Raw genomic sequence first — 12,149 nt, 5'->3', positions numbered from 1 at the left:
TATGACCCTTTCGGGGCAGTAGGGGGACACTCCAGGCATTTTAGCATAGGGGGAGACAGTATCTTGTGACCTCAGAGTGGTATGTTGCTACTTCTCATTTTATTTGACGTACACAAGTGTTGGTTTCTGGTGTGATGCTGAAATTTTGGCTGCTAATCTCCTTTTATCACTTTTCTTTTGCTTTTGTCAGTGGATCACAAACCTTGTGTAGCTTTGGCAGCTTGTGGCTAATGTGCCAATGATCATATCCCTTTCCCTGAGTTCTGTGGCATATATGAGGATCTTCAAAGCTGAGTCAGTCTATGCCAGGCTTTGGAGCACTTAGCAATGAGGATTCCACTTGCTGTTCTTGGTGTCTTCAGAACACATTCTGAAGTTGTGGTATGAACCATTTGTAAGCTGTACTAGGATCCTTTTTGGCTGAAGGATGAAGTATAAAAACTCAATAAAATAAATATAAATGTGATCAGAGTACTACTCTTTTCAGATATTAAAACTGCTTTGCATGCATTCACAGTAATCTTTTACAATAACCTTTTACTATCGCTATGCTGCAGGTAGGGCGGGAGAGGAGGAGACTGAGGCCTGTTACAGACTGCCAAAATAAAGCTGCTTTGGGTCTCTTTGGAGATATGCTGTTTAAATAATGCATGCATCCTAAGAATCCAGAAGCTGCACCAAAGCTGCACTCCAGTACTTAGGAATGGAGTGTGGCTTTGGCGCGACCTCTGGACTCTTATGACCCATGCATCATTTAAATAGCATACCTGCAAAGAGACCCGAAGCAGCTTTATTTTGGCAGTCTGTAACAGGCCTGAAATTATCCAATAGGAGTTGCATAATGCCACCAAGCAGTTATTTTAAGCAGTTATTTCCAAGGTTATCTTACATCATTGTGGGACAGCCATCTCTTAGCTAAGATGCTGCTCTGAGATCCTTGGGAGAGTTTACTGTATAGCCAGCATACAGTGGTTTGTCTTGGCCACTTAATCGGTGCATGGTCTTGGATAATAATGATGTACTTTCTTCATCAGGGTGCAGTAGTGATCAGTAAGGTTTTCATATCCTGTTCTGCAGGTAGTGGTGATGGTATATAACATGCTATTTTCTAGGATTTTGTAGCTGTCACTTATAGCCTACTAATTTAGAGGCAATTGTTAATACACTCCTTGATGGAACTGTGTTGACTATTGTTCTGGGTTTCCTTTGGCAGCAGCCAGATCTTTGAAGTTTAGAATGTGTAGGCATATTGTGGTCCTCACATATCAAAAAAGATTGCCTTAAATAATTTTTTAAAATACAAAATAAAATAAAATATACTCATCTTTTTTGAAAAGCTGTAAATGACTTCAAATCATGTCTCAATTTGGGGGGGGGGGCACAGGAAGCCCATCCTGTGTTCAGAGAAGCACAGTGGCTGAAATTCTGATGATTTTGCCCTAAAGCTTATGAGGGTTATGTTCATTTTATTTTTTAAAGGCAGACATGTTGGGCAAGTGCCCCATGTCTGTGGTCTGGGTTGCGTTATATGTGACCAAGACCTTGAAAAGTTCCCCACCCTAGTTTTGAGTGTCCAGACTCAAAACACAATGTATATTGTTTGAAGGCTACAACTCACAGTATGAGATGAGGCCACAGAATACCCAAGAGACAGTTCCTTCCCATATTACTTCTTTAGGAATCTATATTGATGATGGGTATATAAATAAGAAACTGAAGAATGGTAACTGTTCATACAGAGTCAACTTACTGTATATATTTGCCAGTGTTAATCGGTATCACAGGAGCATAGCAACCTGCCTTGTATTAAATAACACCTTAATCCATCTTGCTCAGTAATTAATGTGACTGACACTGGCTTCCAGGCGTTTTTCGTTTCTCTCAGCTCTACATGGAGATTGTAACTGGGAACCTTTCCATTCAGTGCATGTTCTCTGCCACTGAGCTACAGCCTCATACATTAGCTGTGGCCTGGGAAGCTCATGTTCTTACACCAGAGCTTGGAAAATTACTTTTTTTGGCATACAATTCTCAACAGTAGACTCAGTTGTCAGGCAGATTCTGAGGCTGACACAAATGAAATCTGTTTTATACAGTCAGCCCTCCATATCTACAGATTTCTTATCCACGAAATCAACCAGCCATGCCTTGACAATATTTTAAAAACCCATAATTTCCCAAAAACAAACCTTGATTTTGCCAGTTCATGTAAGTGACACCATTTTACTACCCCATTGTATTTCATAGAATCATAGAATAATAGAGTTGGAAGAGACCGCAAGGGCCATCCAGTCCAACCCCCTGACATGCAGGAAATCCAAATCAAAGCATCCCCAACAGATGGCCATCCAGCCTCTGTTTAAAGACCTCCAAGGAAGGAGACTCCACTACACTCCAAGGTAGTGTGTTCCACTGTCGAGAAGCCCTTACTGTCAGGAAGTTCCTCCTAAGGTTGAGGTGGAATCTCTTTCCCTGCAGTTTGCATCCATTGTTCTGTGTTCTAGTCTTCTGTTAGCATTTTTCCATCTTCTCCACGGAGTGGCCCTACTGTTTCCTCCTTCTTCCTTTTGCTGCGGACATATCCAAAAAAGCCCTTTTTATTGTTCTTAACCTCTTTTGCAAGTCTGAGTTCATTCTGTGCTTTAGCTTTTCTGACTTTACCCCTACATGTGCTTGCTGTTTGTTTGAATTCCTCTTTGGTGATTTCCCCATTTTTCCATTTCTTATACATGTTCTGTTTAAAAGTTAGCTCAGTTGAAAGTTCCTCATTCATCCATCCTGGTTTCTTGAGACACCTCCCATTTTTCTTCCTCATTGGAACTGTTTGAAATTATGCCTTCAGTATCTCCCTTTTGAGAAAGTCCCATCCGTCTTGAACTCCCTTATCTTTTAGTATTCCTCACCATGGGATCACACCCAGTATTTCTCTAAGTTTACTAAAACCCACTCTCCTAAAATCTAGAAGGCGTGTCTGACTATGCCTGGCTTCTCCTTTCCATTGTATAACAAACTCCAGGAGAACATGATCACTTCCACCTAAGGATCCCACCCATTGCACTCCATTAACTAAGTCATCCCTGTTGGTTAGGATCAGATCCAAAATAGCTGGCTCCCTTGTTGCATCTTCCACCTTTTGGACAATGAAACTGTCTCCAAGGCAAGTGAGGAATTTGCTAGACCTTGAGAATTTGGCTGAGTTTGACTTCCAGCAAATATCTCCTTTCTGAGTGTGTGGTCATCTGTTCTAGAAAGGCATCATCCAATTCCTCCTTCTGACTCGGGGGTCTGTAGTAGACTCTCACAATAACATCCTTGTTGTTTCCCTCCCCTTTAATTTTTATCTAGATGCTCTCCACCTGGCTTCCAGGATCAGTGTCCTGGATCTCTTCACTGGTGTAAATGTCCCTGATGTATAAGGCTATTCCTCTTCCTTTCCTGTTTGGCCTATTTCTCTTGAAAAGGTTATACCTCTCTATTCCTACATTCCAGTCATGAGACTCATCCCACCAGGTTTCAGTGATGCCTATTATATGATATTTGCTTTGTTGTACTAGGAGTTCAAGTTCAGTTTGCTTATTTCCCATACTCTGTGCATTAGTGTAGAGACATATTAGACCATGAGTCCCCTTTACTTGCTTCCTGTGCATACATTTTTTTCTCCTACTGTTGGGTCCTTGCACTGTTTATCTTCTTCCCTCTATGACAGTTTGGCTATTTTCTCCATCCCTGTTGTCTCCCTCCCCCACATAACTCAGTTTAAAGCCCTCCTGATCAAATTCTTGAGACTACTGGCAAAAACGTTGCTGCCAACTGGCGTGAGATGTAACCCATCCCTTGCCAGACGTCCTTCCTCATGGAACCTCAGTCCATGATCCAAGAATCCAAACCGTTCTTGGCGGCACCATCTACGGAGCCAGTTGTTTACATCCGCTATTTTCTTCTCCCTTCCTGAACCATGCCCTTCGACTGGGAGAAGAGATGAGATGACAACCTGTGCATCCATCTCTTTCAACTTCCTAACCAAAGTTTCATAATCCCTTATGATATTCTGAAGGCTGTGCCTTGCAGTATCATTGGTTCCCACATGAACCAAAAGAAAGGGATAATGGTCAGTGAGCTTGACAAGTCTTGTCAGTCTCTCTGTCACATCACGGATCTTTGCCCCAGGGAGACAACACACCTCCCGAGACATCTTGTCAGGCCTGTAAACCACTGGTTCAGTGCCTCTCAGCAAGGAGTCTCCCCATGACCACCACACACCTCCTCCGAGGCTTAACAGTGACTGTTCCCTTTGGTGGTACTCCCAGGGTCCCCTGCTCTGTCCCTGAAGTCTGTCCCTGCTGCTCTTCCTCATCATCTCTGATAACAGAGATTCAAATTGATTCTGTGGCGGCAGTCTCCCAGAATGTTCCCTGATTTTCCTAGTTCTGTGTGTGACTTTCCTCCAGCCATCTACTTCTGTAGTATGTGAAGTGACCTCCTCCTCCCCAGCAACTTCCTCTGTGTGTTTCCCGTTCAGGACCATCTGGTCCGTTCTGGTCAGGAAAACCTCTTGCTCCCTATGATGCTGAAGTATAGCTACCTGGGCCTCCAGCTGCTGTACTTTCACTTCTAAGAGGGCCACCTACTTGCACTTAGTGCAGGTAAAGTTCCCCACATCTCTAGGCAAGAATACAAACATCCCACAAGTGTTGCAGGTGACTGCAGCAGGGCCTTAAGTGTCCATACTGAAAAGTCTTAAGGAGGTACTGAACAAGACTGTGGGCTTCCCCTGCTAAACCCCAGTGTAAAGAACCCCTGTGGGCCTCTGTTAAAGAGCTGGATCAACTGGGACTCTAGTTATGTACAGCGCTCCTGGCTGCTAGCTAGTTCAGAGGCAAGTCTCTGATGCACGTCCTCTGAGCAAAGTTCCCACAAGGCCCCTTAAGGAAAAAAGGGGGGAAAATGTGGAAAAATAAAGGAGCCCCCTTCCAACAATGTTCTCAGGTCAGCTTTTCCTCTGTTCTCCAAAACCTCCTTGACTATACAAGAAAAATTAAAAATCCATGCGCCATTATGGAGATGCTGAAGGCACAATTGCTTTGCAATTAGGCTTCTAGCTCCTCCCACAGCAGCAGCCCAAGTTTAAAAGTTTAGATCTCATCAAGCACAAGGACAAAGAAGACGAGCTTTTCCTCCTTGGAGAAATGAACTAGAATTCCAATTTAATTGGATTTGTGCTTCCATGGATTTTGGTAACCACTGAGGGTCCTGGAACTAAGCCCCAGGAATTCCAAAATAATTATTAAAAAATCCCAGATCCAAAACACTTGTAGGATTTCTGATGAGAGGGACTCAATCTGTATAGAGATATTTAAAATATCTGCATCTGTTGATTAAAAGTAGTTTAAGATTTAAACAACAATTGCTGACTGAAATGACTGGAACCATTTAGGTTGCTAGATTTGGGCATTGTTCGTGGTTGGGTAGTGCAGAGTTGACTATTGTTGTAGTGCACTGTTGTACTATTGCTTCTCTTCTCCACATATTTAAATATATATTGTTGAGTCTTTGTTGGTGTTTTTGAATCTTGAAATCAGAGTGAAATAATACATAATGTTAGAATTCTGATTGCCTTCTCCTCCTCTCCCTGTTTCTGCCAGTGGCACTTAGTCAATATGGCACCTCTTTTGGTAAAAGTATGAGGTTGGGTTATGATGGAGGTTGCTCATGGTTTACATGGGATTATCAGGATTACAATCAGCAGGGATGGAAAGAATATATATATATTTACTATTCATTTTTTGGCTGTGAAAGTAGTTTTGGAAAGGTTACAGGCAGCTGTGAAGATACAGTGCACCTGTGTCTTATGCGGGCTCCTTTTACGCGCTGAAAGCTGCACAATGGGGTTGCAATGGCATGCACACCCACGGTGCTCGCACCATGCAGGAGCCCCATTATTTGTCTTACGCGGAGGGGTCCAGAACGGATCCCCGCGTAAGGCAAGGGCGCACTCTACTACAAAATTCTGTAGTTAGGAAGTATTTGGCTGTCTAAAAATACATGTGAGGTTTTTTTTGCAGAGAAATGGGTTTTCCACACAGAAATACCAAGTGTATGTTTGTAAAAAAATGTTTTCTGCATGGAAACTGGCTTTCCTCATGGGGAAAAATAGGTATGTCAGCACAGATCAATACTTCCCAAAGCACAAATGGTAATCTGGATCTGTTCAGAAAACCTTTGTGTTCTCATCCCGCAAGAAAATTTCCTGCAAGAATTTTTTTTCTTGCCTATGAGGACAATTTAGCACTTGTTGCTCAGAAATGCCATTTTTATTAACAACAGATCCCATTAATAAAAATGGCTTTTCTGAGTTTTCTCCACGAATGCGGGAAGCCTCTATGACATTTCAGAAACATGATGGATGATCCCACCTCCAGAGCTTCTGAACGTTTGGGAAACACTTGGGCAGCGTTTGGGTAGAGGTAAGTGCCCTGTGTGATAAACTCCCTTGTGAGCCTTGGTAACCACTGGGGTTTGGTTCCGGGATTCCCGTGGATAACTAAATCTGTGGATGCTCAAGTCTCATTAAATGTAATGGTGAAATAAAATGATGTCCCTTATATAAATGACAAAATCAAAGTTTGCTTTTTGGAATTTATATATATATTTGGGAATATTTTCAAGCCATGGATGCTTGTAAAGAATCGGTGTATTTGGAGGGCCAACTGTACACTTGGAAGACATGCTGTCTTCCCCCAGTTAGTACTTGTTGCTTTACTACCAAAAGTGTTTCTGACCACACCTCGGACCTCTTAATGTGTGATTTTTCTGAGTTTACTAAGTCAATTGGACAGATTGACAATTTCAGTGCTATATTTATTTATTTATTTAAAAAACAAAGCAATATATTCTTCAGATTCTTCATTTAGTATTGTTATATAACAAGTCTCTTGTCTATCAGATTAGGTTGCTGCAGTCTCACATCCCTCCCTTCTTGTAGCAGTGAATTTTTTTGTTTTAGTTTACCATGAAGTATAGAATGTTAGAGACCTGTGTTGTTTTTAGAAGTATTTTGTACATATATAGGTTGGGAAGCATCAAGGGGGCACAGAAGCAAGGATTGAGGAAGGCAGAGGTAGTTGCAGATGGCCTCAGGACAGCAAACCCCTAAATCATTTTCACTTGCCAGTTTATAAGAACAAGTTATTTGTGGTTTCCATCCTATTCTGGATTAGTCTAACCTAGTATAACTTGTGTCAAACTCCAGGAAAAGTATAATTGCTCTACCTTCTTTCACATGGCACCAGGGCTCAGAGTGCCAGTGAAGCTACTTGTATCTTTTATTCCTTTGGAAGAATATAGGGTTTTGATGATACAGTGAAATACAATATGTCAGCTAGTGAATGTGTACAATGACATGACACTAAATGTATCCTGTACCATTGCTTTTATCAGATTTGTCAAGGTATTACACGAACAGCTAATAAATGTCAGTCCTGTTCAGTGTGTGTTCCATCTCATGTTGAATTTTCCTCCAGCTTATCTCATTCATATTCGACTTGTAACTTGATAATTCTGTCCTTGGAGATTCACTATTTTACAGTAGAATGTGTGCATTTGCTGTGGGAAGACAGTTCTACAGCTAGGTGTCTAACCACTTAATTTGAGTCTCTGTGTAGTACTGTTGAACTGTGACAGCTTTTAGCCACTGATACAGTCAAGTATACTGAAATTTCTGAAGTAAAGCTGCCAAGAAAACACCTTAGGGTGGCCATAAGTCAGAAACGACTTGAAAGCATACGACAACAAATAGTTGACTATTGGTATAATTCACAAAAGCCAGAATTTTGATCCCACAGTGTGGAACTTGGTTAAAGAACATTTGCAGTAAAGACGTTTAAGGCTTTCTTGCAAATGGTCTTTGGATTTTATCACTTCAGAATTGCCAGCAGGTGTGCCATCAAGGAAATTGCTTTGCTAACTGGAAAATAAACCTTATATTTTAAGCTATTAATATGCTACAAATATATTAGCCTATGGAATGAGCTAGTATTTTTTTCCCCTTGTAGACTACTGGAGTTTGTGGATTTATGAAAATCATGAGAGGAGTCTTTCTGGCCTATCTAGACCAGCATCCAATTTCTCACAATGGCTAGCTACAATTTTATGGGAAGCCTGCTAGTGGGATAGGAACTCATCTGCCTTCTCCCACTATGGTTTACTAGTGACTGGCCATCGGAGAGCTGTGCTCTCTGGCCTTGGAAATAATAAAACTGTTTTGACTGTTAGCCATTCCATTTTGCAAATCTTGTGTCAAAGCCTTTAAATTGGCCTGTATGTATAATTGAGGACAAAAATAATTATTAAGAATATATTTTTACTGGACATATATGCATCTTCCAAATCTTTTTGTGCACTTGCACACAAATGCACATGCATACATCTGTATGTGGTTTAATATAGCTGTTATTTAGACTATCAGTGAATATAGCAGGAAACAATGGCCAGTGTATTTGTGACAGTAGTTATTTCTGTCTTGTTTTGACTTATCATTCTGATGGTCTTGACTATTTTATTTTTAAAATCTGGGCAATCTGTAATTAGTTGTAAATGGCACAAAAGCTATATTTGTCACTGTCTGGCTTTGCTAAATTCAAATACTACTAGGCTTACAATTTATAAGAGGCTTTACATTTTCTGTGTACTTAGGAATAATGCATCATTGAAACCTTCTCTGTATATAGAAGTGGAATATTGGTTATTCTATCTCAGTAAAGCTGCTTGACTCACTAATGTTTCCTTACGAATATCTTCTGAATGAGACTGCTATTGCAACATGGAACTGAACAGAGCAACAGATATCCTAGTAAAGATGTAGATCTTTATGAATGTGTTACATTCTAACCGACTTGGAGTGCAGATGATAGGTATTTTAGAAAACATTGTGAAGGAAATATGGGTGCATCAATCCATGGATACATCTTCTTAACTTTGAATGATTGCTATGCATTTATTTTCCACCCATCTTCACCCCACCCTGATTGCCCCTTTGTCCTATTTTGTTTTTCTGTGATAAGCTTTTGAAGACATTTTGTGGCATCTATGTATTCAAGATAGATTTAAGAATGGATTCAGATTAACTAGTTTGTAGTATCTTTTAAACCAGGCTTTTAAAAAGTGTCTTAATTCATGCAAGGAAAAAAATACCTCACGTTAAATGAATCTGGAAAGATTAGATTGGAATTGCCTGAAATTCTATTAAGCCACACTGCATGGACGTGCTGGGAATATAAATACAATTACTGTAAATTTGTACAAACTGATTTGTTGCATTATCTTGCTAATCTAACATACGGTACTTTTTGTGTCCATATTGCAGACGGCAACTCCAAACTAACATGGCAGTCAGACTGTGTGATGTGGCTTCTCTGCTTAGAAGTGGTTCGTGGGCAGCAGAGCCTTGGACTGGGGTCTGTGGGATTTTTCTTAAATTCAGTAGGCTGTTTTTAATTTGTTACAGTAGTGCTGAGGCCATACCAAAAACACGTTTAAATTATATTTGGCATAATTTTGTATACTCTTAATATGTCTTGGGTAGGAATCTGAATGTATCCCTGGCTTCGGGCAGTGTTCAAGGCAGCCTCTAAACTAGTAAATGCAACATGACTTTCTTCATAGTAACTTGTGATCTGACTAGTCTAGTATAATCTTTACTTTTGTAAAAAAACAAAACAAAAGCAAAACCCAAAACCCTCCCACAAATTTGTATTAAAGCTGTTTTGGTATGGTCTGAATGCTGAATAACAGTAACTTTGGAAAGTAATTTGCATTATGTATTTTTTTGGTTACTAAAGAAATCACAGAATTCCATTCAAGTCGAATTATTTGGCTGAGTAAAAAAACAGAAAATCCAGAAGTTGCTGGGAAGCCTGATTGGTATCCCATGAACAGCTAACTTTACTTTTAAAAATTTTGATCAATAGGATATGAACTGTTAGTTTAAAATTCAGGATTATTAGTATTTCCTTATTCAGAGTAGCAGATGGTCCTGTAGCTGAAATGCTGTAATTTCAGAATACTATACGGATTCCTGCAGCTGTTCATTTGAATGTTGGTTAAAATGTTTAGAATGTTTCATTCTTGCTATCTCAGCATGGAAATAAATAAGCAGATATGTGAAGAGCCGCTAGTCCCCCCCCTTTAAAAAAAAAAGTCTGTTAATGAACTCTTAAAAACAAGTTGCTAGGTAGCTTCAATCTGGATGTGGTATTGTAGCCTAACATTTTTGCCATGTACGATAGGGAGAAATTGAATAGTGATTTGCTTCAGTTATGCATGGACAATTAGCCTTGTTTTGATGTCCTAGGAGGAAGTTAATGTATAATCATAGGTTGGATGAAGTGGAAAGTTTGATCATCAGCAGATATGTAGAACTTTTAAAACATATTGAAGGGACTTCATATTTTTGGGTATGGGGGAACACATTCTTCTGGATAATCCATAATCAGTATTCCTCTTCTTGGAGAGGAGTAATTGTAATCTTGCAAAGACCAGAATTGACTTACTCCTAGATAGTCTCTTTCAAACTTTAAAAGAATGAATGCATGTCGTAACAAAAAAGGCATTTGCTGACTTGATGCTAAGATCTGCCTTTGAGTTTAGCTTAGAGAGCTGCCATGCTAGTGCAGTGTGCACACTGGTGTAGTTGATGAGATCTGGATTGTATTTTGTATTGACAAATTTGATTTAGATTCTCCACCCTTAATCTGGAAACTATCACAGGAAGCTGATAGATCTTGCACTCAGCAATAGTTAGCATCTGGCATATAGTAGCACACCTGAAGCTGGAATGAATTTCTGCACTTAGATTAGATTTTTGTTCAAAATATGCTATATCTTTTGCTTTGGTATTTTGGACAAGCAGCCTCAGTTCTTCTGACAGATAATCTGTATATCATTTCAGTTTAAAAAGAGGTGCATATATGCAGTCCTGGATTCTGTACTTGTAGGCATTAAGCAAAGCAATAGATATAAAAGTAGTTGCATATAATTGGTGGTAAAGCTTTTCTTGCCTTTGAATCACCACAACGAAGTGCTCCCATGGCCATACCAGCATTTTCATGCTACACATCAACTGCAGAGTTTTTGGAAAACAAAATTTGTATTTTGCAAGCAATGTGACCAATATGACCAACCCTCTTTAATACAGAAAAGTAACCAAAACAGTACATAGTTTTTAATAATGCATTTCATGAACTCTATTTCTGATTGTCATTGTTAATTCATCATTTTCAATAATTGTCAAACTTCCTAAATACGATTTTTTTTCAGGTAAACAACACTGAAACTTATTATGAATTTAGTATTTACCCAATTAAATATTAAGTCTTACTTGAAATAACTTAGCACTGGGTTATAAAAATATTTTAAATTATTGCTATCAGTAACAGCTGCTAGGATTTTTCTCCCAAACCTAATTTAGAAAATCTTTTAGTGAAACCTTGGCTACTTTAAAGCTTTTAAATGGTTTCAGTTGCTCAAGAATTAAACTGTTTTGTTTTTATTGCAGAACCATTATTGTAGCCCTGACAATTGGGTGCTCTTGCATAGTGACAAAGCTTTAAATTCTTGGCTAGATTCACTAATAGATTCTGAAATATGAATTCTGACAGTTCCCATTTTCTCTGTTTTTAGCAGGTAATTGCTGCCATGGAAACACAACTGTCTAATGGGCCAACTTGCAATAACACAGCCAATGGTCCTACTACCATAAACAACAACTGCTCATCGCCAGTTGATTCTGGGAACACGGAGGACAGCAAAACCAATTTAATAGTCAACTATCTTCCTCAGAATATGACACAAGAAGAGCTCAAAAGTCTTTTTGGGAGCATTGGTGAGATAGAATCCTGCAAACTTGTAAGAGACAAAATAACAGGTATGTATCCTCCAGGGTTTTCCATATACACATAGCATGTAAATGTCACTGTTTTGAACAGCATGAATAGCATTACTTGCAGATGACAGAAGAATGGTGTGGCATTGGCTTAGAAGATAGACCAGTTTTTCACTCAACCTAAAGAAGTAAAAGACTTAATAAGGTCTTCAGGAAATAGCTTGTGAAGGTTTTAGATGCTTTTAGAGAAAAATAAAAATTGCAAAGACAA

General features: G+C 39.4%; 1 protein-coding gene across 14 annotated transcripts in view; it reads left to right on the top strand.

The window, feature by feature from the left end:
* ELAVL2 (ELAV like RNA binding protein 2) overlaps positions 1-12,149 on the top strand; it is a 495,600-nt gene that overhangs the window by 393,668 nt on the left and 89,783 nt on the right. For 8 of the 14 annotated variants that reach the window (XM_042454412.1, XM_042454411.1, XM_042454415.1 and 5 more), the window contains 2 exons: positions 9,362-9,452; positions 11,677-11,920. In XM_042454412.1, coding sequence (XP_042310346.1) covers positions 9,381-9,452; positions 11,677-11,920 — 316 coding nt within the window. In that variant the 5' untranslated portion in view covers positions 9,362-9,380. Of the gene's footprint in view, positions 1-9,361; positions 9,453-11,676; positions 11,921-12,149 lie in introns of those variants that run through there. The other 6 variants (XM_042454417.1, XM_042454419.1, XM_042454418.1 and 3 more) reach the window with 2 other exon arrangements.

This window comes from Sceloporus undulatus, chromosome 2 (genome assembly GCF_019175285.1).
Source record: "Sceloporus undulatus isolate JIND9_A2432 ecotype Alabama chromosome 2, SceUnd_v1.1, whole genome shotgun sequence".
Lineage (NCBI taxonomy): Eukaryota > Metazoa > Chordata > Lepidosauria > Squamata > Phrynosomatidae > Sceloporus > Sceloporus undulatus.
This window is presented reverse-complemented; position numbering and strand designations above follow the sequence as displayed.